At 36.1% G+C, this 26,023-nt stretch overlaps 1 protein-coding gene across 1 annotated transcript in view; it reads right to left on the bottom strand.

The window, feature by feature from the left end:
- LOC101746260 (uncharacterized) overlaps positions 1-23,692 on the bottom strand; it is a 29,155-nt gene extending 5,463 nt beyond the window's left edge. Inside the window, exons 1-6 of the mRNA XM_062668492.1 lie at positions 23,487-23,692; positions 17,527-17,880; positions 10,364-10,474; positions 9,817-10,012; positions 4,657-4,846; positions 297-651 (exon numbers count right to left, since the gene is read on the bottom strand). Coding sequence (XP_062524476.1) covers positions 297-651; positions 4,657-4,846; positions 9,817-10,012; positions 10,364-10,474; positions 17,527-17,812 — 1,138 coding nt within the window. The 5' untranslated portion in view covers positions 17,813-17,880; positions 23,487-23,692. The remainder of the gene's footprint in view (positions 1-296; positions 652-4,656; positions 4,847-9,816; positions 10,013-10,363; positions 10,475-17,526; positions 17,881-23,486) is intronic.
- Between the last annotated feature and the right edge of the window lie 2,331 nt (positions 23,693-26,023).

Here is a 26,023-nt window from a genome sequence, read left to right as displayed (position 1 = left end):
TTATAAAATTCGCCGAGTCCATGTCCAAATTGAATGTGATATTTTTTTACCTAGTGTCAACAGATGCAATTAGAAGTAGCCGTTATCAGAAAATTTGGCAGTTACAGGAGACCAAACATACCAAACAGATCCTAACTGCTGTTACCTCTTGAGACATGAATTCTAAATCTCAACTGTAATATAATATTCAATTAGCTTCGTAAGTCTATCAACTTGCTTTGCTTAAAAAATGATACAACTCGCCTACCAAATTGAAGTAATTATAATTCAATCTAAAATATAACAAAAAATCTTACCTATACATCCAGTTTTTAATGATACCAAAGAAACTGCGAGGGCCGCTCCCGACGTGATTGTAATTAGAATAATTCCCCAATGAGTTAAATATATTGTCCAGTACCCGAAAGTCATACTTTGGCTTGTTAATATTAATGACGCCATTAAAATACCAGCTGATCCCAGGAACACCAAGGCCCTAACACACAACAATGGCACACTTGAACGGCTACTCTGGTAACAAGACAAATAAAAGTCCGATGCAGCATCGTGGTTTAAATTAAAATTGCTCAATTGAAATTCTGATTTGAAATATTTCTTAACTCTTCCCATGTCGAAGGATTTGTAATAACTGACGATTTTTGCGATCGGACAAAATTGTTATCAGTTACAATTTTATGACTGAGTAACATTCATATCGATTTTGTAGATAACGTTCCTTTAAAATGGTTTCCTGATGTTGCGAAATGATTCAAGTTATAGTTGTAACGGCTTACCGAAAATGTTTAGTTTATGTGTACTTCGAATTTTATAATATTCGATTTTTTATTTAAATATCGTATCTAAGTAATTAGGCTCATGATGACAGCCCATAAGAACGAACATAAGATTGTTTTCTATTTTTTCTTAACCAAAATTGTTGTCGTTGAATTGTTTTACTTTGAATAAAATGTCATTTTATATTTAGTTCTGTTTTTTTTCATCTAACAATTTTTGGAATTTTGTATACTTTGAAGTTTTCGTTGTCTAACAAATACAATGTCCATTACCCCATTAGGTACACGTGTTAATATTTCATTATTTTTATTAAATAATGTCTTCAGCTCGCTGACTTCGGGGCCTCAATCTCACGTTTCAAGGCGCTCATTAACAGATAGCTGTCCAAGGGTTTCGCTAATCACTCAAAACCAGTGTGCTTAGTGCGTGTTTTTTAACGCTCTCGATAGCGCAAAAGTTAGCTCATATTTGTATGGAATGGGATCGATTGCGTACGTTCGCCGCTAGGGGCGCTGTTCCAACTGCATACAAAAATGGCTTAACTTTTACGCTATCGAGAACGTTAAGAAACTCGCACTAAGCACACCGGTGGGTCTTGAGTTTGTTTTCTCATCCAGAGCCATTACATTGTGAATTTCGTAGGGCTCGATATATGTATGTACGAGTACGTTGTTACATATTTAACTCAGTTAAGACACCAATCATCTCGGACAAAACACTTTGTAATTTTTTGTGGTTACTGGGAGTATCTAATGTCGGCCTAGAATAGTACCGCATCTCTTCCAGAAGGTGTCTTGAAAAGCGATAAATAGATTCTTCGAGAATGGGCAACAACGTTCCCTAAATATTACAGCAGCATATTGCTATTATGAAGCCGCATTTATTGGTCATAGAGACATTTGCGGACAGGGGTGGGTTCAATCACCCTGCCTATTTTCTAAGCGAAACAATGAAGCATTCCAGTTTGAAGAGTGTAAGTTTTACAAGACAAGGACTCTTATGAGATAGGACCGCCGCTTAAAACCAGGTGGGGAGTCAGTTTGTCTACCCATCTAAATCAAATATTCTTCCTTTCAGAAGTAGAGGAGTAGAAGAATTTTATCATTTAGATGTGTCCAGTATAAAACCGGAAATTGTATAGTTAATGTCAGTAACATCTAGTTGAAGTAATATGTATACATTGTAATTGCGTTTATAGGTTCATACGTCTTTCGTAATCGTAACGTATTAAGTCCACGTTCCGACTTTGTAAGGAATTACTTTTTAATTGTTTCATTTTAATCGGCTTAATATTTATGCGTGCGCGATAATAGAATCATAAGTTGTTGTGAAGTTATTTGCGGACCAACTCCAACTTTAATTAAATGTCAGACTAGCATTACAATGATATTGATATAGTAGAAAATTGATGACTCGTAAAGATATTCAAACGGATAATCGTTTGATTATGCTTTAATTATTTTATTTTGTTTCTATATTATATAATTAGTCTGGCCATAAATACTGTTACAATTAAAAATAAAAAAAAATCTATTGCAAATAACATTTATTACTTCTATAGTGTGTTAGTTTAATAGATATAGGTATATAAAACAATTTAAAGTATAAAAAGCATATTCGAAGTGGTCTCCATTGGCTGCAATACAGTCCTTTAAACGTTGAGGCCAGTTATCAATAGAAGCACGCACTCTTTCCATGGGAAAATTTTTCACTGCCAAATCGTACGGATTGTTTTAGGGACTCCAAATTATTATGGCGTTTAGAGCAAGTCGTACTCTTTAAAACTGACCATAAATCATAATCCAACGGATTAAGATCGGGACTAGACGACGGCCAGTCTTCAGCTCTGATGAAGTCCGAAACGTTCGTTTCCAACCAAGACTGCGTAGACCGAGCTTTATGACCTGGCGCCGAGTCTTGCTGGAAGGACCATTCTTGATTATTGAACATGGTGTTGTTTTAAAAATTGCATTTGGCTCCATATCTACTTTGTGTAATGCAATCACAGCGATTCGGTTCTCTTTATCACCCCACTCCATTTTAATATCGCAAAATATTGTACAATGTATTGGCGCCAAAATGAGAAAACTCAATGAGCAATCATATAAAAATGACAGATTCCAAATTCAAATGTAATATTTTGTTTATATTTAATTGTAGCAGTATTTATGGGCAGACATACTGTCTATATATCGAATATCTAATATACTATATTAGATATTTTATATTATTTTCTTACCTTTTATTTATTTGATTTTCTTGATTAAGTTCATATGTGCCGCAGTTATTTATTCTATGATCTCATAGTCCCAGACTCATCACTCACGTATGTTCACTCTTCGTTTATCCGTAATTGCTTAATATTACAATCGGTACAAACAACATACTGATATGTTTAAAACTTTCTGAATTCAAATTTACACAGCGCGAAGACTATTTTTCCGTTATCGACAGGTCGAGTAGTTTCATTATAACATCAAAATCATCAAAAATTCTAATGTATCCGTAATTACTAAACGATTGAGAAATAGATCTCAAGGTAGGTGGCGGAATTCCCGTTGTGATATGATAACCACTTAGCACCAAGTGAGCCGTGAGGACCAATGCAACGTCAAAGTTACCTTTCGTAAGTTTCGCAAAAAATATTGCGATTTCCATCCAACGTGACTTCGATAACAGTTAAGTATTTCAAACCTCGAAATAAAACACGGTCGTGATTTAACTTAAAGAATACAAAATCGTTTTTATTTACAACAACAAATAACATTCCTAACAGTTTTATTTAGTGAATTAACCTTAAAAATTAATAATACCGTTTAATAAAATAATAATAATAATTAATAGTATCGTCACAATACAATTTTTCTCTAATGTCATTGTTACAAAATTATTTTTTGTTAAATTTTATTTAAAAAAGGCAACAACACATCAACTTCACTTTAAGTCGTTTCTTTGGCAGTTTCGTAGTTCCGATTCGATTTCAGGTACTTTTGAATCAAGCTGGAGTACCAGGAAACAGCAAGTTTTTTCTATTGTTTGTTTTAAAATTGATTCATTACATTTCAGCTTTAGTTTCAACAATTAACCATTTATTTGATATCATCAATCAGTGAACGGTGTATTTTAATTAAATGGTAGCGTTTCTCTTGTGACATATTTATTTTAGCGACATGATTTATTCGACATGAGTAAAGCTTTATCCATGCTATACTCGTAGTAGTCAAACGGTTTGGGTATAAAAATGTTCATACTACATGTCATAAATATAATATTATTAAAGTTTGTCGAAAATTATTATTGTAAAATTTATAAGATTCAAATACTTTCAAATTTGTTCTGATTCTAAAGTTTCTGTCTCTCTTTATCAAATGACATTATTTTTGCGTTTCATGGGCTAAAAGAGTTCTTCTTTAGATTATGGCAGGCCGCTAGCTCACTGAATTTCTTACCAGATCTTCTCAGTGGGTCGCGTTTCCGATCCGCTGGTAGATTCTACGAAGCACTGCTCTTCCTAGAGTCAGTGTTACTAACACTTCCGGTTTCAGCCCCGTGAGCTCACCTACATATTGGAGTGAAGCTGAAATAGCCTTCTCAAGACTATCAGCATAAGTATGAAAAAAAAAGCGGCCGCATTTAGCGTTAGTATTATTGTAGCTGACACACTCTACAGCACCTCAATTGCAAAATATATGTATTTTAAAACCAGCCCATCAGTAATGATTAATATCTATTGATCGTACTATCAGTATGATCAAGGATATCAATCATATCGGAGGTTTCTTATTTATCAATCATCACTCATCACGTTCGCACTTTTCTTCTTTGATGAAGGCTTAATTCTGAACGAAAAATGTTGGTGAATGATGGAAAAATTCATTAGGGTTCGAATCCATCATTATAAACTCCTGTTGGATCTGGTTTACATTGCTTCGTAATGGAGTCCCGAGCAGCCGCCATTGCCACGGTGATGAGATGCATTAAGGCAAGGAATATAGCCGTGAGGATAATTACTACCATCGTTTGATTTGGCTTTGACCAGTCTATCACTGGATAGATGAATTTGTTCCCCCAGCTGAAAACAGAAAGATGTATTTTAATTTAAATTATAGTTAGAAATTGGGAAATAAATGACTATGGAGCAGAAATGAACAACTTATGGCGCAAGGTTCGAATAGCATTTAAAAAAAAGTAAGATCGTATATTCCTTATTAAAGATTGGTGTGCGACAGCAGTCTTCCCGAACTGCTAAAACTATAGCTTCCACAAAATCCATCTGAGTGGAGTTAAGAGTGCTGGTATGGAGCAGTACTTTTGACTCAACGGAGAGCTTTGAATTCATTGTGGGGTTGGGCATTTTGTGAACTGCGTAGTACCACGACTATGCGTATTATTACGTGCAGCTATAATATATTCTTCAAGTCATTTCATTTATAATTGCGATATATGTATCTATACTTTATATTATAAAGAGGAAAGATTTGTTTGTTTGTTTGTTTCGAATAGGCTCCGAAACTACTGGACCGATTTGAAAAATTCTTTTTCCATTAGAAGCCGACATTGTCCCTGATGAACATAGGCTACTTTATTTAAATTTTTTTAAATTTTTTTTTTTTGGTTTCATGTGTCTTTTAATGTTTCCGAAGCGAAGCGTGGTCGGGTCGCTAGTATTAAATAACATAAGATTTCGAATCTTTTTTTAGTGATGCCAATTTCTGTATTTGCTTTAATGAATTGATATAAATATACACTCTGTAGATAACATTTTAATAATTAAGTATTAATACTATCATATAAGATATGTATAAATATATATTTGCAAAGGCCTGCCCGTGTGTATATTTTAGTATAGGTTCAATCGGACATTCACAGATGAGTCAGAGACATTTGAATGTGAAATACGAGGGCGGCACTGAAAATTTCGGGAATTAACGAAGTGACACAACATTACTATTTAAAAATGTATTTATTGCTTTTCGAAGTATTCTCCGCGAAATTTGACACATTTTTCCATACGATGGAACCAATCATTGAAGCAACCATTCCATTCGGAAGTTGGGGTCTCCAAAATGGCCGTTTTGTAGGCGTCCACAGCTTCTTCAGGTGATGAAAATCTCTGTCCACGCAATTTATTCTTTATTTTAGGGAAAGTATAGAAATCATTAGGGCTTAGGTCGGGGCTGTACGGCGGATGGTCTAATAATTCTATGTTTTCTTGCTCTAAAAACTCTTTTGTTCTGTGCGCGGTGTGAGAACTCGCATTGTCGTGATGGAGGATGTGCGGCGGTTGCAGTTCTCTTTACGGAGTTCAGAAACGACCTGTGGCAAACAAATGCTAGCATACCATTCTGCATTAACCGTTCTTTGTCCCTCAAGAGGAATAGTCGTAACATGGCCGGTTTTGGAGACAAACGTGGCCACCATTTTTTTTGCAACACTCCGTGAACGAACAATTTTTGTTGGCTTTAACTCATTTTCGAACACCCAAACTCGTGACTGGTTTTTTGTTTCGGGTTAGTACGCGTATATCCAGGATTCGTCACCTGATACAATGTTGTATACAGCAATTGAGAATCCTGCGTGGAATCTTTCGAGAGTTCTGACGCACCAAGTAACGCGAGCCGCTTTTTGTTCTTCACAGAGCGAATGCGGTATCCATCGGGAAAACAACTTTTTTACACCTAATTGTTCATGCAAGATTATTTGGATTTGACTCATGCCAATGTCTAAAGTTGCCTGAATTTCGCGGTATGTCACATGTCGATCTTCCTCAATCAGCTTACGCACAGCATCAACGTTTTCTTGGGTGACTGCACTTTTTGGACGACCTGGACGGGGATCATCACTGAGCTTGACACGTCCACGTTGAAACTCAGCAAACCAGGGATAAATTGGGGCTTCATCACCAAATGCAGAAATCATCCGGTCAACACACTGTTTTTGTGTTAAACCACTTCGAAAGTCATAATAAATTATCGCTCTTGAATTTTCTCGAGTCAATACCATTTTCTCAACGACTAAACAAGTTTGACAAAACCTCGTGACAAGACCGAGAATCTTTTTTTAAATAAATAAATGGTATTCGATTTTTAAAACCAAGGAGTTTTCAGTTAAAAAGATTTTAATATGACAGGAACAGTGGAAATATTCCATTCCCGATACTTTTAGTGCAGCCTAGTATAATTATGGAGATGTCTATTAACTAGATGACAACTTAATAATAGTGTTACTGATTCTAAATGAAAAAAGATCTGTTATTGTCATATCGCCACGTGTTTTCTTTGGTAATATCTACTTCTAATAATAATGTGGTTTGGAGAAGTTAATGATTGCCTATGCATCATTTCGAATGCATCACCTTGAACATTGAGTAAGTTTGAAATTCTAAGTGCTCGAAGAAATACTGTCGTATCTTTAAACTGTAATATTTTTAAATGGCGAAGCGACAGTTGTAATTACGAAAATTCTCTTTCTATATTTGATGCCTTTTATTATAAAATACTTTATGTCGTCGTTTAGGTCTTAAGGTCGTTTGGTATGCATTTTGAGTATGCAGTCCGTGGTCTACTTTCGGAAATAAGCTAGAAATCACAATGTTTAATTTGTGTGGAATGACGACTGTACTATTTTTCAAACTGGAACGGACGACTTATTCCCGACAGGAATAGGTAGGGGTCTCACCACTTATATACGATGGTCCGTTCAATAAGTTTAGACACGTCATTACGGATCCTCCCGATCCATTAACGATGCTTTTAGGCACGGAATAGATAAATTTTTAGGTACCTCAAGCACCGTTCACCGTCGTCGTCGAACCTGTCGCTTGCGACGAAGGACTCGACGAGTAAATTAACACATAGACACATCCCACTGAGTTTCTCAGTGGATTTTCTCAGTGGGTCGTTGGTCGTGTTACACGTCAAGGAGAAGCTGAAATAGCCTCTCAAGGCTATCAGCATAGGTAGAGAAAAAAGTTTAGACATACGAAAATTCTTATGGTAGCGACTTAAAGTACATTTATATGTAAGTTCACATATAAGAAGATCAATCATGAAGAAAACATAAGAAGATAAAAATAAGTAAAGATAAAAAAATAGATTTTTAAATTTAAATCAACGATATTTACGTTAAAAATATTCTTAAAAGGATGTAATATTTCTAAATTAAAGCTTATGGCCCGCTGCTGTTACGTATATATATACGTCTTGATTTCTCGATTCATGGTTTCCAATCGTGAAAAAAGATTTTGCAGAGACTGATTTCAATATTTTGTAATGACTAAATAACATCCCTAATAGCAACCTGCTGAGTTTGTCAGCGTATCTTCAACGCGGGTCATTATTCCGATTCGCTAGCGGATGCATTAACGAAGCAGCCCTTGGGCTGTATTATATGTCTATTGTGATTTTTTTTACTTCTCGATCATTTAAACCTGAAATCAAATTAGTATGAAGTTGGAACAGCGCCCCTAGCGGCAAACGAAGAGAAACTAACACTGTTAGGCATTCGCGCAGTTGTTAGTCATCTCCCTCCTCACTCCTTCCTCTTATCATTAATACTGACCTTACTAATAATTATTACGTTTAATATACAGATTTTTTTCAATAAATACTTGCTAGTTTTATGACAAAATACATTATGTATTAGATATATTATGCATTATCTCAAAATAATGTAAGCAGCACAAAGTAGTGACTTAGAAATTTTGTTTAGTTGCGACTTACTTTCGAACAAAGATAGAGCGGATAGTTTCGACCTTAACACGGAGAATAACAAAGAAAACCGAACGACTCAGTGACGAGGTTCATTTGTAAAGGCTCTGTTACAACATGGCGCCGTAACGCGTCGGTCCCGTGCGATCTTGACTTTTATCACGTTTATTTGTTTTTAGCGCGGTTACTTATCAAATATGTAATTATTACGCGACGTTGAACTTGTGAATTGACATTGACATCAGTGTTTATATTGAACATCTCGAAAAGAGTCAATATTAAATACTCTAAATAAATCTTATTGGTAAATTTTTATTTCGATGGGCCCTCGTAAGGTTGTTGTTTCTTTCGTAATTCACCACTTGGCACCGACGCGGTACGTAAGGTGATAAAACGTGTTCTTTAAAGTTTTAGTCGGCATTTTGTAGGTTTGCAATATATTTCCAAGGTTAACATATACTAATGAATACTGAGACTATGGCAGCGGAGTAAAATTAAGTGATTCTTCTATTAAAATAAAACAGTAGGAGCCGTGTAGTATTTTCTTTGTTTCGCGAGTCGCCGATATAAATAAAACGATTGATAAGGCTCAATCTTGCATTTATTATTTCTATTTGTGACTGACGTGCAATCACGGGATGGGATCTAGAGTTTTTTTTAATTCGAAAGAGATATAAAATTTGGTTTAATATTATTTAATATCATTAAATTGCAAAATAAGAACCATAAACTTATGAAGTAACAGACACGCTAAAAGAAGAAACAGAAAAGTCCCTCACTACAGCACGTTCCAATCGATAGATTTAAGTCGTCGTGTCCTAAAGGATAAGACGTCCGTTGCATTCGTATCTAGCGATGCAATGGCGTTCGAATCCCGCAGGCGGGTACCATTTTTTCTAATGAAATACGTACCTAACATTTAATAAATGTTCACCATTGACTTCTATGGTGAAGGAATAACATCGTGTAATAAAAATCAAACCCGCAAAATTATAATTTGAGTAATTACTGGTGGTAGAGCCTCTTGTGAGTCCGCGCGGGTAGGTACCACCGCCCTGCTTATTTCTGCCCTGAAGCAGATAATGCGTTTCGGTCTGAAGGGTAGGGCAGCCGTTGTAACTATACTGAGATCTTAGAACTTATATCTCAAGGCGGGTGGCGCATTTACGTTGTAGGTGTCTATGGGCTCCAGTAACCACTTAACACCAGGTGGGCTGTAAGCTCGTCCATCAATCTAAGCAATAAAAAAAAAGTAGGATAAGGACAAGAAGTAGTCGAGTGGTAGTAACATTATATAATAGGCGCTTTAAGCATAAATATAGCACAAACTTACGGATCTAATCCACCAGCGAAATAATAAGTGACAGAGAATAGCATGTAGGCTCCGGCGAAGTACAGCGGTTGCATGATGTGTAGCAGTCTACTGGGATGCGCCGAGAACATCAGCTCAACGAACATTACAACGGAGTTGACGCCGTGAATCATTACGTCCAGCACAGGATTCGGTGAGAACTTCACTGTGTCCAATGCTGGAAAACATTTCCTGATATTACGTATAAATTATTATTATCACGATTATAAATATGATAATAATATTTAAAAAAAAAGTACAATAACATACACTATTTAAATATTTTATTTACAAAATTTGTTTATGTTTATTTACGTTTTTTTTTTGTTTTATGTTATTATTGTGGTGTGGGAAAATCATTATTGTATTATATATAATATTTATTCAGTAATTTCAGTTTTAGATAAATTTAATAATCCATATTGTATGCTAATTTTGTTAATTTTACCGTGTAGTGTTTTTTTTCTATACAAATGAAAAAATTCCAGGTTTGCATATTTTTTTAAATTCTTATTAAATGAGTACTTACATGATTTTAATATTCCCCAATAGAACACAGTAATGAGAAAGGCGACCGGGATTGAAATATTGTAGAGAACCCAGTACGTTTTTACATACCAAGGCAAGCCAAATGTAGCATCTGGAAATTAATTTATTTCTTTAATTAACACGAATGGTGAAGAGGTTTTGAGTCGATTTGCTCATAAAAAAAGAATCTTATTATATTTTTGTAAAAGTAATATTTCTTGGAGCACATCATCATTGTTTTTGAACGGTTAGCACAGGCGTAAGTTGCACTCCCCTGCACTCTTACACCAGGGGAATGCAACTTACGCCTGTGCTAACCTTTCAAGAACAAGGGCGGGCCCTAAAATCCTTGGGCCCGCGATCTGCTCTCAACACCTGCAGATCGTTGAGTCTCACATACCCCGCGCGCCCCCTAGGCGCGGGGACCTCATAGGAGGTTTGGCCCCCGGAAAAAAAAGGCGTAAGTTGCACGGATTTTTCTAAATTACCTTTTTTTATGATTGAAACATTACTGGTGGCCCGAAGGCCTTTCCAGTTTCACCAGGACAAGTGGGCGAGGGACAAGTGGGCGAGTCTAAATTACCGCCCAGAATTGTGCTGAATGGAAATAGAGGGAAAGGCCCCGACCTTAAACCTGATGTATATTAGTAATTAAATTATAATGAGTATTATTAACATTGCAATTTAATTTCCTTGACTGATGATTAAAATCAAAATTTCCTGGTAATTAAAAAAACAAAGATATCCTTTTTGAAAATTCTATTGTTGTGTTGAATTTTGATTTCTGTGTGCTACTTGAATTTTAATATGTTTTACATTTTATAATTTTAACCAATTTTAATTTAATTAGGTACTTTAATTTTACTTTAATGCTTAATTTAATTGCATTATTATTATTAAGGTTAATTTTAAAATTTAAATGCTAAAAGTCAAAGATTTTGTTTCGTATCTATATTTTAAATCCTTCCATTTCAACTTAATCGATTTTCTTTATACTTTTGATACATTTTTTGTCGAGTGCGTGTTTTGTTGATGCAGTGAAGTGGCACTTCTATTGGTACGTTGACCTCGCTTAGAAGTTGATGAGTAAAACTTAGGTACTTAGAGGCTGTATTTGGCAATTTTTGAATAATCGTACTTCAAAGCGCATATATTTATAATCGATAACCTCGAAGCTTGTGAGTGTCACAAATAGCGCTTCAGAAAAATAAATAGTCTCCTTGACTTTTCGAGACGAGATAATAGTATAATGCTGTCTGTAGTTTGTTATTTGATGAACCATCAATAAATCATTTATCGTCAATGTAGCTAAATTTCCCAACCGCGTTAACTTAACTACACAAGGGGGTTGCGGGTTCGAATCCCGCCAAGGGAAGATATTTGTATGATAAATATAAAATGTCTTTTCCAGGGTTATGGATGTATATTAAATATATGTATGTGTATAATAAAAATCTTACATTTATTTCCGTTATCTGGTACCTGTAACACAAGTTCTTTACGAACTTATCACGGGACCAGTACAAAAAAAAAAAAAAAAAAAACTTACACGATATTTTACTCGGTAGGTACTAGCACTCATAATTTGTTAGTTGTGTAAAAACTTCTGATAGCGTTGAATGTTTGGTATTCGCCTCCTGTCTGAGAAGATATTAGGAAATAAACTTGTTTTAAGGGCCGAGTTTATGTTAGCGTTAACTTAGGATTTAATTAGTCGTGAACAAGAATATTGCTAAGTTTATTTTTGTGTTCGACTAGTATATTCATACTATTACATACATTAGACATATTCAGTTTTATTTTTATTAAATTACTAGTATGCTAGCGCATCATTTGTAACATTTACAAAAATATTCATGCTACATTGGCAAAAATATTTCAAGGATTCACATTTCTAATATTTGAATATATTTTTAAGACGATTTTATTTGTATAAAAAGATTTTAATTACGCTTTAACAGCTTTGTTTGAGATTCTTAGGATTAATACTGATTTATGAAGAACTAAAGCGAATGGATAAGACTCGTCACACAGCCCCTTATAAGGTTTGTGTCAATAGGCACAAGGTAACAAGGATAACCACGCTTAGACGTGATCTTCTCTACGTGTTGTTGTCATTGCTTGGTCGTACGTAAATATACGGCGACGACATACAGTGAATACCTAGTCGTATTGTGCTTCTCATTTTGTGGGCGTTGTTACTTTGAACTGCAATGCTCCATACATACACTGGCAAAAAGATTGACTTACTGCGATGGTTTATTGTAAAACATTTATACTACCCGAAAAGGAAATAATATCACGAACGAAAAGGTTTATTAATTTTTAAAACTTATAGTAGGAAATTGTCCTTTGAGTAAGTTAAAAACAAATATGTTACATTTAGATCGATAATATTAGTGCATCCTAATGTTTGGTCGCAATTTTTAGTGGTATGAGGTTTTATGAAAACTAATTTTTGTTATCGGATTCATAGTCTTTCTCTCGTGTTTACGTAGTATACGATTGGATTTTATTGTTTGTAATTACGTTCTTAATAAATATGATTATCCATATCCGAAGTTGAACTGGAATCAACTATTAATATGCATTATACAGAAGAACTATTTCGAGGGGGAATAGCCCACTGAGTTTCTCGCTGGATCTTCTCGGTGGGTCGCGTTTCCAATGCGGCGGTAGATTCTGCGAAGCACGGCTCTTGCTAGAGTTCGTGTTAGCAACGCATCAGGTTGAGCCCCGTGAGCTCACCTACTAGCCCGGTGACGCTGATATGGTTTCTCTAGACCGTTAGCTTAGGTAGGAAAAAAGGGGGGGGGGGAAAGCCATTTGGTTGAAGCGACATTTTTGCAACTATACATATAAAATTTAAAATTTGGAAAAAATATCATAACAAAAAAACATCTTCAGCTATTTCAACGAAGTAAACTTAATTGCAGTTCAATTAAAAACACCGAAATGTTAATGCTAATCTATACATATAAATAAAATTAGAGTTTCTGTTTGTAGTATTGAAACAACTGCTTTTTACTACATGCATATGAATAAATATACATACACCAAAATAACATTTTTTACAATTTTTGTCTGTCTGTCTATCTGTCTGTCTGTTTGTTCCGGCTAATCTCTGGAACGGCTGAACCGATTTTGATGAGACTTCCACTAGTAGATAGCTGATGATGTAAGGAGTAACTTAGGCTGCTTTTTTTAGGCTAGCTTCGCCCCGCGGCGTCACCCGCAGTTATTGTCGTATCGCGCGCAACATGGCGGGCTTCGCCTATCAATAAAGGAAATTTAATGTTTCCGAAGCGAAGCGATGGCGGGTCGCTAGTACCAAATAAAACGCATCTTTAGTTACAAAGATTAATGTTGCGTATTAAGTATCGTTTTAAACAAACTAGATGATGACCCAGCTTTGTTCGGTTTTTTTTTCATAACGCCATCTTGTTGTGTCTTTAAAGCGGTTAGTTGCCCTCAATTAAGAAAAATAGTATTATTATTCGCCAATAGATGTCGGGAAGAGTTGATTATTGAAAACATGAATAAAACAACATTTTCTGAAAATAAATCGTAGCTAGATCGATTTATCGCCCCCGAAATCCCCTGTATACTAAATTTTATGAAAATCGTTGGAGCCGTTTCCGAAATTCAGATTTTATATATATATATATATATATATATATATATATATATATATATATATATATATATATATATATATATACAAGAATTCCTCGTTTAAACGTATAAGATAAATAGCCTTTCGCCCCTCAATTTAAAGACTAACTATAAGTACATACGAAACTACTTCTACCCTGAATAGATATTTCATCTGCAAATATAACGCGAAGAAACAGTTGGTAACTGTGACGAAATCGTAGAATTTGTGCCCAAAATAATTGTTTAATCAGCTGATTTTCACTTATAATTTTCTTAGTATTATTAGTATTATTTTGTGTGCACTCAATACAATTTACCTTATGTCTCCGTCTATAGAATTGGTTCTAATATATCATTATATGTATATATGTACTTAATTTATTTTATCAATACATTTTTACCTACAAGTTATTTGTTTATGTATTTTAGGTGAAGGTTAAACTTTATTTTTATTGCAACAAAGAAAAAATAAAGAAAATATGCATACCGATTGGTTTATCAATGTAAGCATAGACAGATATAGTGGTAGAAAAGGCCAATGTTACTGAAATTAGTAAGACACCCCAATGCGTGAAATAAATGAACCAATATTTTATATGCACGTTCAAAGTCAAGGGCAACATTATCACAGAGGCGAGCAGCACGCACGTCGCATACAGGAAAAGGGTGCTCCGTACTATGAGTAGTGGCAGCGAGGAGAGGTTGCTTTGCCAACAGCTCACGTAGAACTCGACAGGCGACGGGTGCTCCAACCCACACATCCGCCAGCCACAATGTTTTCTCGCACACTTTACATTCATCATTTGCTTTAAAAAAATAATTTCACTGATTTTAGAGATAACAACGCACGATGAATCGAACGAGAAACAGACAATACAAATGGATTAAATGTAAATATAATATTTGACGATTGGCCTTTGTTTTACCGAAGCGTTCAACCAGTCAATGTGACCGATCGTCGGTATTGTTACTGCCTAACTGAGTTGCGAAAATCGGTGGTAATCACTGAAGCGTAAGATCGACTGGATTTGTGTTTAAAAAAAAAAGCATTCACAATTATTGCATTTAAATGTTCATTGCAATATTGTGTTAAATGAATAGTCCTAGCTTTAATGTTTAAATTTGCATGTTTCCCGAGATTTCATTGTAATGAGCGTTACGGTGGTTGATAATTCACTTTACTAATGCAGATGCATGACTGGTTAACGTATTCTCAATGGTTTTATGGAGTCTGACCTACAAATGGATCTTGCGAAATAGCGCGTTAGCACACCAAATTATTTATGGTTAAAAGTTCACACACCTTCCATTAATCTCGATTATTCTCACAGCACATAATGCGTTCTGTCATAATAACAAACATTTTTGTACATTGTTCTGTTAATCTTGTTATATCGTAATTGTAATGCCAAATTATTGTAATCGGCTTTGGAATTAGATTAAATAAGTCAGGTTAAGACGACAAAAGTTCCAAACCGGTTCACTTGTTAGCGATTTGAAGAGATGCACGCACGTGATTTTTAAAATGATCTGATCAATTTGAATCGGCTCTGTTTGCGTAATGTGTGCGTAAAAACGTGATCGTTTATATAGCGAGCATCTGGTGCGTACATACATACAATGTATTGCCGTGAAATAGCGAGTTGTTCGAAAGTCACAAATAGTTTTGGCTGTCAGTCAACAGTACAGAAGAGGTGTAGGTGTACTACATTGCAGTATTTACTACGAATAGTATCGTGTAGATTATAATAATAGGTTGAGGAAAAAGTTTCTTCGCATTTTTTAAGAAACTTCACAAAATATTTTAATGTATTTATTTACATTTAATTAAAGTATGTATGTACCATTTTGTTCGATAACTTTTTGCCTTCTTGTAGGTAGGGACATGATCCAATTGCTATAGAAATTTTGGGGCTTCTGATCAAAATACCACGACAATTGGTTTTGGCAGTCCTCTCGTGATGTTAACCTGACACTGCCTAAAGAATTCTGAAGAGACCGAAACAGGTGAAAATCTGAAGGTGCAAGGTCAAGGCTATACGGCGGATGCTTTGACACCTCCCAGCCAAGTTCTCTCAATTTTTGCTGAGTGGCTAAAGATGTGTGAGCTTTAGCATTATCATGATGAAAAACCACACCCTTTCTGTTGATTAATTCCGGCCGCTTTCTCTCAATTTCTTGCTTTAATCTCATCAGTTGTTCGCAGTAGAGTTCAGAATCGATGGTCCTGTGATGGTCATCACCAGTTATCAGCTTCTTCAATGGTTCGGTTTCATTACGTCGTAATAAAGAATCACAAATGAGAACACGGTTCATTAGGTTTCTTTCAGTGAGCTCGTGAGGTACCCAAATATCGAGTTTTTTCGTGTACCCAGTTTTTTTCAAATGCGCCAAAACTGCTTAGTGGTCAATTCTCAATTCTTCAGCTATGTCGTAACTACTGATATGCCGATCTTGCTCCACTTTTTCAAAAATGGCATCCATTTTATCCGTAATAGGGCGACGTACATTTTTGACATCAAAATTTCCGGAATAGAAAACGCTTAAACCAAATTTGTGCTACTCTCACAGACACTGCACTAGGTCCGTAAGCATCGCAAATTTTTATCGCGGCTTGCGTTGCATTTTTATCTTTTTTGTTGTAAAATTTTAAAATGTATCGAATTTCTTCATTAGATTCACTCATCTTGACAGTACGAAAAATAAATAAAAATCACACATTTGCCTAATTTGAATTTGGAATTATCTTTTTTAAAATTTAAACTTTTAATGATACCATAACCAGCCAGATACGAATAGTATAGCCAAAGAGATTATATTACAAGTTCATACATACTATAATGCGAAAAGACTTTTCCCCAACCTATTATTTTCGAATTGCGCTGTAATATGTTGAAAATTTCGATTGTTAAACTGCAATTGATTTGAATGTGGAATATCTAGGTATAATTTTGAACTGTTTCTGAGATCAATTTTATATTAGCGTAGCTTAAGTTTTCCGTTTGTCGTCTTTGGAAGTTTCTTTGGGTTGCATTGGAAGATTACACCTATTATCGAGCAAGCCTTTTTTATCGCTCTATATATGTAGATGAGCGATCACATAGCGAAGTCGATTGGTGTCACAACACTTATGGGTTTCCGTGGCCACTTAAAATCGTGTGAGCTTGTCGATCTAAAGAAGAAACTCACCTTACAATTTTTTTCTATACCTTGGAAGAGTGGACGACGTAAATCTAGCCACTCATATTGATCCTAATTGTATTATATAGGGGCTGCTTCACAAATCGGAACACGTTACTGCTTCGCGGCAGTAATAAGCAGGATAGAGAGAGAGAGGGAGAGAGAGAGAGATACATGTTACAGATACCTACCCGTCCGGCCTCAAAGGATGTTAAACGACCAGTATCTTTATTGATTATATGTATATGGTGTTTGGAGGTCGTACAGAATAAACCTATTACGTAACAAAGGTTCAAAAGAGACGTATTGTATATAACTCAAACATACCTGGTCTTCCGCGTTTCCTTAGTACTACGATGACACCGAACATAGATTCCAGGACGATGAATAACAGACCCCAATGTGTCATATACACAAAGAATAGTTTCGTTGGCCCCCAGAAATAATTCATTGACATGAAAAGTGAGATGGTTGCCCACAAAAATATTGGTATCCTCCATAACAAAGGGGAAATGCTTCCCAAGCTGGATTTCATAAAGATCTCGACGGATTCATCCTCCGATCCCAGAAATGCCGAGATGCAGTACAATCCGTGTTTCCATGTGTATTTCATCTTGAAGGAGTTGTAGTATTACAATCAACACGAAGTAGTTGTTAATAGCATATCAACTGTTGCATAGTCTGTGGATAAAATTATAAAATTAAATTAATTATATATTTAAATATCTGTACGTTTCTTTTGCACATTTTAAACGGTATTGCAAAATATGTGTGACTGTGACCGTGAATGTTCGTTAGCGAATCTCTGTGACCTTCGAAGTCAGTTGTATGTCCTAGATTTAAAAAAAAATGCATAACAAACATCTGTTTATCATGGACGTTGATTATTAATAAGGCATTTTTCTGTTTAACTTTAATGATATACAGCATAGTTTGAATTTATCAATACATTTCAAGGCGGATTCATCCGTACTAGGTAACTAGCTTGCGCTCGTGTAGTATTGTAGATATTAATCGTTAGGTTAATTCTAAAGCGCTTTCAACAATGAGCTCTGAGTGTCATTCAAGATATAGCAGAGTCGAAACCAGGTAGGTGTCACTCTTATCATATTTTCTGAACAACAATGACATCTGTGTGTCGCAATAAGTTTTCACGGTTGGCAATATTTATGTACTGATAAAGGTGCAGGCCATATTTAAAGTTGGCAGTTAGCATGGCAAATCTAGTAGGCTCCGCGAATAGCTTTATAGGTTATTTATCGCTTAATTATCTTTATCTATCTAAGACTATGAAATAATAAATTGACAACATAAATAAGTTAAAAAATTGCGTGTTTCCATCTCATAAACCTAATCGACTTGCTTTGTATTTTTTATGTTAAGGTTGCTTTAAATTAAAAGAAATGAATCAGTCAATTTATTCATTTTATTACACTATAATAATTTTAGGCATATTTCGTATTGAAGGACAGGTCTATAAGGTTTGTAATACTGTACCAAGATAAGATGTCCTGTATATATTGAGATCAATGTCCGAGGCGCCGCAACGACTCGCCGGAATCAGGTCAAACGTTAATTTTGAACATTGAGTGAGGGAGCATGAGGATCTGCCTTGTCTACCGCCATCAGCCAAATTGAGAACGAAAATTGGAATTATTTCTATACCTACTACATGTATGTACATACTAATATTTTTATGTTCTATAAGCAGACGAAAAATGTGTCATTGTCATTTTTTTTTATTGCCTTTGTAGGCAGACGAGCGTACGGCCCACCTGATGGTAAGTGGTTACCGTCGCCCATGGACTTCAGCAATGCCAGGAGCAGAGCCAAGCCGCTGCCTACAATCATGTCAATGTCAATCATGTCAATCAACTGGCAAGGTGAACAGAACAAGACCACGAAGTAGAGGCCCGACACGTTGGACTGACCAGATCCGCACTACCCTCGACACCCCAGTTCACGATGCTCTACACTCGGTGGCAGATAGAGGCAAATGGCGTGGAATGGTCCGTAATAAACTCTTGTTGCGAGGAGGTGGTCACGACCCTCAGTATTGAGGAAACCGAAGCAAGAAGAAGAAAAAATAAGCAGGCGGTGAATTCGTTCACTCATTATTGAGTGCCAGTAGATAAAGGGAATACGAATCGAATCGAAGTGAATCGAATCGAAAAGAATTGCAAAAATTTTCTCTTTCCGGAAATCCGGTAATTTAAGAATGTATACAGACAGTCTGAAATATATAAAGCCACTAGATCTGTAGTTTTTATTTTCGAAGTGAACTAATATTTTGGACAATTAAGCGATAATGGTTAATGCCCCTTGAAAATTATTATCACCCATCTGATCGATTTCATGAATCGATAAATCATTCCCAATTAACACCAGTGGCACCAATTGTGCGACATAATTGATTAAGTTTTATTTTGAATAAGACAAGTTTGAGTACATGTGAATAAAAGAGAAAAATATTCTTGGTTATTGTAAACAAACATTACGAGTTTCTTGGATTTAAAATTTGATCAAAGGTCGTTTCGTGACTTCCTAATTATCATCTTGTTTATGGCAAGTTTTTATCATCGCGTAAACAAATCAAGACTATAATCGAAGGTAACGCTTTTGTATCAAATAATCCCCGTAAAATATTTAAGCAAAGAGATCTTGTCTCCGGTAATCAGCGTATAGTTGATTACTAATATTTTAATTGAAGTCCAGAAATTTATTAATAATGCTATTGAAAAGAAATGTTTTAGCCATTTGTATCCAAAACACAACATGTTGGTGTGAGTAAAATACAACTTGAACTTGGACGTTTGATATCAAATTGTTATTTTAATGTAATTATAATATTATATTCTGTTTAGTTTTAGTGAACGTAGGTTCCCGATTTTTTCTTTCCTCGCTTTTATTTTGATATGAGTAACAAAGCAAAAACGTTTGGAGCCCTGGGTCTACGGAGAGACTTTGGTTCCCCATGTGTTTTGTAGGCGACACATACCGTAGGGAGCGCTTTGAGAAATTATTCCAGATTATCCCTTTGTATTTTTTGCATCAACACAATGTCCACTATCGGAGCTGATTTCATCAAAACTATGTTTTTTTTTTATTCCTCAGATGGGTGGACGAGCTCACAGCCCACCTGGTGTTAAGTGGTTACTGGAGCCCATAGACATCTACAACGTAAATGCGCCACCCACCTTGAAATATAAGTTTTAGGTCTCAGTATAGTTACAACGGCTGCCCCGCCCTTCAAACCGAAACGCATTACTGCTTCACGGCAGAAATAGGCAGGGTGGTGGTACCTACCCGCGCAGACTCACAAGAGGTCCTACCACCAGTAAAAAAATGTTGAACGAACTAGGCGTCCATCTTTAGCGCCTGTTGAGAAATCTTTTTACCACATACCGTCCGGATTTAGAATGAACTCCCTTCCGCAAGCTTTCCCTAGCGCTATGACATGTCCTTCTTCAAACCAAATGTCAGGAAAGTCCCCTCAAGTAAGCAGAGACTTAGCTGTGGCCCTGGTATTGCTGAGGTCCTTGACCAATAGCGACTGCTTATCTGCTCTGACTGCAATTAAAATACAGCAATAATCGATTGTTCAGTAAAATAATTGTATGATGTACTTAGAAGCTATATTAACAGTACAATGTCTGGCTTGTAATGATAGCATTTAATAATATTTATAACCGGTCGGACGTGTTGTTGATATCACCGTTAATTAGGCATGGCACGAATGATAAACTAATGGTAATTTCAATTCAATTCAGAATTCGACCTTTATCTTAAGGTAAACGTTGCCATTATTCTCTTGGAGGTCCAGAGTCTGCGTGTCTTCGCGAACGAATGAATTGATAATATTTTGGAATTTTCTTCAAAATTGTAGTATTATTAACACTTTTTAAAATAATTATTACGATCTACTAACTAATATTGTCTGTCAACATTAGTAATTGAAAGATAAACGTAAACTCCACTTCGCATATGAATAAACAGACCGATTTAATTGTTTGAAATATATTTTCTGTTCAATTATAAAAACAAGACTTTTTAAGTCGATTAATTTTGCAAATTTTAAATTATATTACGTTCTAAAAATGCTGGTAGTTATTTAGGTATTCATTTTTTCTTTATTTCAACATTTCTTTATATAATCTGAATTTAAGATCATTTAAGTTCAGGGGCAAAACGAAACAGAGATATACCTCACACAAGATGGCAGAATTATATCACAAGGACAACGACCCGAAACTGGATACAGGTAGTTCAGAATAGAGAACATTAGTTTTTGTTGAAAGAGGCCTTAGCCCGAGGAGAGGTTATTGCAAATAAGTATAAATATATATATTATATATACACTTATGTATTGTAAAAATTGCTATTATTGATTGCAAGAAATGTAAAGGCTTTTTATTTTATTTTATATAAGAGCGTGATTCCTATGCAAATGTTTTGTACCCTATATATTATGATGTAATAAGTGACTAGTCAACATTTAAAAAAAAACTTATATTTGTTCTAGGTTTTTGTCGATCACGCAGACGCCTAATTTACGACTGAATTTTAAAATATTGCTATTTAAAATCGCTAATTCATCACCAGCAACCTATTTAAACAGCTATGACAACTCGTGAAACAAATTTAGAAAAATACAAACGTTAACTCTTTAACTAGTTGCTATTGATAAAAAAGGCTACATCGTAAAAGTACATCGTAAAAAGAAAGCATTATTCGTTTGCGTAAACAACCATTAATACTCGTAGTTTTAATCAGTTAATATTTATTTATTTATTTATTTATTTATTTATTAAGTCACACCAACAAAGTGATCATCAATACAAAACATTGACAAAAGTTCATGGCAGATGTCACCTCAATTATAGGTGCAATCGACAGTGCATTAACATCAAAAATAAAAAAAAATATACAGCTAAGATTTGAATACATTTCATTCATTGCTTAAGATTAATTTAATTTAATATTTTAATAAATAATAAATTAATTTAATATTTCCTTTCAATTTTAAAATGACTAGAAAATATCTGACTTAGTTTTCATGATTTTTTTGTTTCCACTCTATAAGTTAACAATTCGAATATAATTTAACCCACGAGTTAAATTTTATCAGGTGTATTTTACGTAATAGACATTACCCCTTTACATCGAACGGTAGTTGTGCCTATAATTAGTATTAATGAGTTCAAGGGTATAGAAAACGAAGTATGTATGTTAGTTCTTAATATTCCGATCCGATATATGAGTTGTGCTGCAAATGAGCGATTTGTAATAAAATTAAGGATATGATTTGGCTTGATGTTGCTTAATTTCCGATGTTATCGCGTATTGTATCAGCTATTCCTATAATTATGATGAAACAACTGTATTCAATTTTTATAGTTAAAAGAATAAACCGAAAAAAAAGATCCTGAATTTTATATGCTGTTAACGACGATTAACAATACTTAAGGAAAAAGGAGTATCAGGAGCTTGTACATTTACACGTGTAACAATTTAATGGGAATGCATAGGTGCTGTGCGGCAGAAATAGGCTGGATGGTGGTATCTACGCGTGCAAGCTACATTATAATAAAATATATACTCTATGACTAGTATACACGCAAATTGTAATATATTTAACAGAATTTTTTAAAAATGATCTTTCGTATTTGATAGTTTTCCTCCTACAAGTTTTACGCTCAGAGTTACTTATCAACATTGATCGGCAAACGAACAAGAACACGTTCAGAACACAATGCTATCATTATAAGGTTAATAACAACATATTTTATCTAATTAATTAGTAAACGTGGAAAAAATATGTTTTATATGAATAAGAAGTTTAAGTGCGTGAAATTTTAATTACAATAAGGTTATGTTTGAAAATCTGTCGATTGTAATTTAAACAAAGAAATTGTACATATTATTATAATGCGTTCGACTGAAATTACTCGTGTCTTTACTGATTGAGTAATAAGACAAGAATTTCAATGAAATTAATTTTATTAGTATTATAACAATGCGAGTTTTTATATGATAAGATAGGGTTGATTAACAAAAATAAATAATAATATAATAAATAATAATTAGAAATTTGTTACTTTACATATTAATTGAAAGTTATTTGAGAATAACATTAGTTCATGATCAGCTATATATTAAACAATAAAACATAAAAAGTACCAAGGCAATTAGGAACTAATAAAAAAAAAAACTAGCATTGTTCATAAGACCTTTGTAAATCTTAATTAAATCACTTGTATTAAATGAAATAAAAAAAAAACACTCACTAAAACTTTTTAACAGTTTTACCTTTAGCCATTTGATTTTCAATATTTTTTTTTAAATTTAATATTTATCTCGTAATTTTACAATTCACGTTTTAAAATATTTTCATCGTACATGCGAGTGTATTAGCGCGCGAGTTTGTCGTGACTAGTTCGGTTACTAGCGCGTTATCCCAAACACTGGATACTGCACATGCGCTGACGACTGTACAGTGAGGTTACGTCCACCAAAACGGACTTGAAATAGCGCCTGATTTTTCATTTCACTAATATTGTATATGTCGGCGCAAATATGATTATTTACCTACCTATTATAAAAATAATAATGATTCAATGTGATAATCGGATAATCTGGTCATCAACTAATTACTCTGTGTTTGTTAAGATGAGAAATTGATGTAAAAACAGTCCCTTTTATTGTAATGTCAAAACTTGTAAACACGCTGACGTGTACCAAGCCCTATAAATACGGCCGTGTGGTCTAGCGCTGATTCATCCTTACGTTAGCATTCTACAATGCTAACGGACTCGCGCGGCAACGCGATCAAATTTTCGAATTCCTCCACGACAATCTTGTAGATATTTTGTTAGTGCAGGAGACCTGTCTGAAGCCCTCGCGTCGTGACCCGAAAGTCGCGAATTACGTCATGGTTAGGAATGACAGACTCACCGCCTCCAAAGGCCGGACTGCCATTTACTATAGGCGGGCCCTGCACGTTGTCCCTCTCGATACTCCCTCGCTCTTACATATCGAGGCATCAGTGTGCCGTATCTCGCTGACGGGACACCAGCCGATCGTCATCGCATCCGTTTATCTCCCCCCGGACAAGCCCCTCCTGAGCAGTGACATCGAGTCACTGTTCGGCATGGGAGACTCCGTCATCCTGGCAGGCGATTTAAATTGCCACCACACTAGGTGGAACTGCCATCGTACGAACATTAACGGTAGGCGTCTCGACGCGTTTATAGACGACCTCACCTTTGAAGTAGTCGGTCCCCCAACTCCAACATGTTATCCGTATAACATCGCGCTCCGTCCGAGCACTATAGACCTGGCATTGCTTAGGAACGTAACTCTGCGCTTGCGTTCCATCGAAGCACTGTCAGAGCTCGACTCAGACCACCGACCTGTCGTTATGCAGCTCGGTCGCCCTCACAACCCAGTCACTGTTACGAGGACCATGGTGGATTGGAATAAGCTGCGCACGTGCCTAGCCGAAGCCGCTCCGCCAATCCTCCCTTACGGCCCGGATTCGAATCTATCCCCCGAGGACACCGTCGAATCCATAAACATAATTACCGATCACATCTCTTCCGCGATCATTAGATCTTCAAAAGAAGTCGATGTGGAGGACAGCTTCCACCGCATCAGACTGTCCCCCGATCTTAGGAATCTCTTAAGAGTTAGGAACGCGGCAATCCGGGCCTACGATCGTCTTCCCACGCATTCAAACCGGATTCGGATGCGTCGTCTACAACGCGAAGTCCACTCCCGCCTAAGCGACGCCCGTAACGATAATTGGCATAGTTATTTAGAACAACTCGCGCCTTCTCACCAAGCATACTGGCGACAAGTTAGGACTCTCAAATCCGAAACTACCGCCACTATGCCTCTCCTCGTACGCCCTTCAGGCCAACCACCGGCATTCGATGACGATGACAAGGCTGAGCTGCTGGCCGATGCACTGCAAGAGCAGTGCACTACCAGCATTCAACACGCGGACCCCGAACACACCGAGTTAGTCGACAGGGAGGTCGAGCGCAGAGCTTCCCTGCCGCCCTCGGACGCGTTACCCCCCATTACCACTGACGAAGTTAGAGACGCGATCCACAACCTCCAACCTAGGAAGGCACCCGGCTCCGACGGCATCCGCAACCACGTGCTAAAACTTTTGCCAGTCCAACTGATAGCAATGTTGGCTACAATTTTAAATGCCGCTATGACGCATTGCATCTTTCCCGCGGTGTGGAAAGAAGCGGACGTTATCGGTATACATAAGCCGGGCAAACCGACAAACGAAACTTCTAGTTACCGTCCGATTAGTCTCTTCCCGACGATAGGAAAAATTTACGAACGGCTCCTTAGGAAACGCCTCTGGGATTTTGTTACCGCGAACAAAATTTTCATAGACGAACAGTTCGGATTCCGCTTTAAACACTCGTGCGTACAACAAGTGCACCGCCGCACGGAGCACATCCTGATAGGACTAAATAGGCGTAAACAAATCCCGACCGGCACCCTCTTCACCTTCTTCGACATCGCGAAGGCGTTCGACAAAGTCTGGCACAACGGTTTAATTTATAAACTGTACCTCTCATCGTAGCCGCTGGAAATTACATACCCGACCCAGTAGACCTAATGGTAAACCGTCGACGTCGCCCAAAGCACGTCATTACGGATCCTCCTGATCCATTAACGGTGCTCTTAGGCACCACAAGCACCGGTCACCGTCCTCGTCGAACCCGTCGCTTGCGACGAAGGGCTCGTTACGTCAGCAATGGTGACGTCACACTTTTTAAAAACATTCTTTCAGCGTTTC

This window comes from Bombyx mori, chromosome 5, assembly GCF_030269925.1.
Source record: "Bombyx mori chromosome 5, ASM3026992v2".
Lineage (NCBI taxonomy): Eukaryota > Metazoa > Arthropoda > Insecta > Lepidoptera > Bombycidae > Bombyx > Bombyx mori.
Note: the sequence above shows the minus strand (reverse complement) of the source record. Positions and strands in the feature narration are given on the sequence as shown.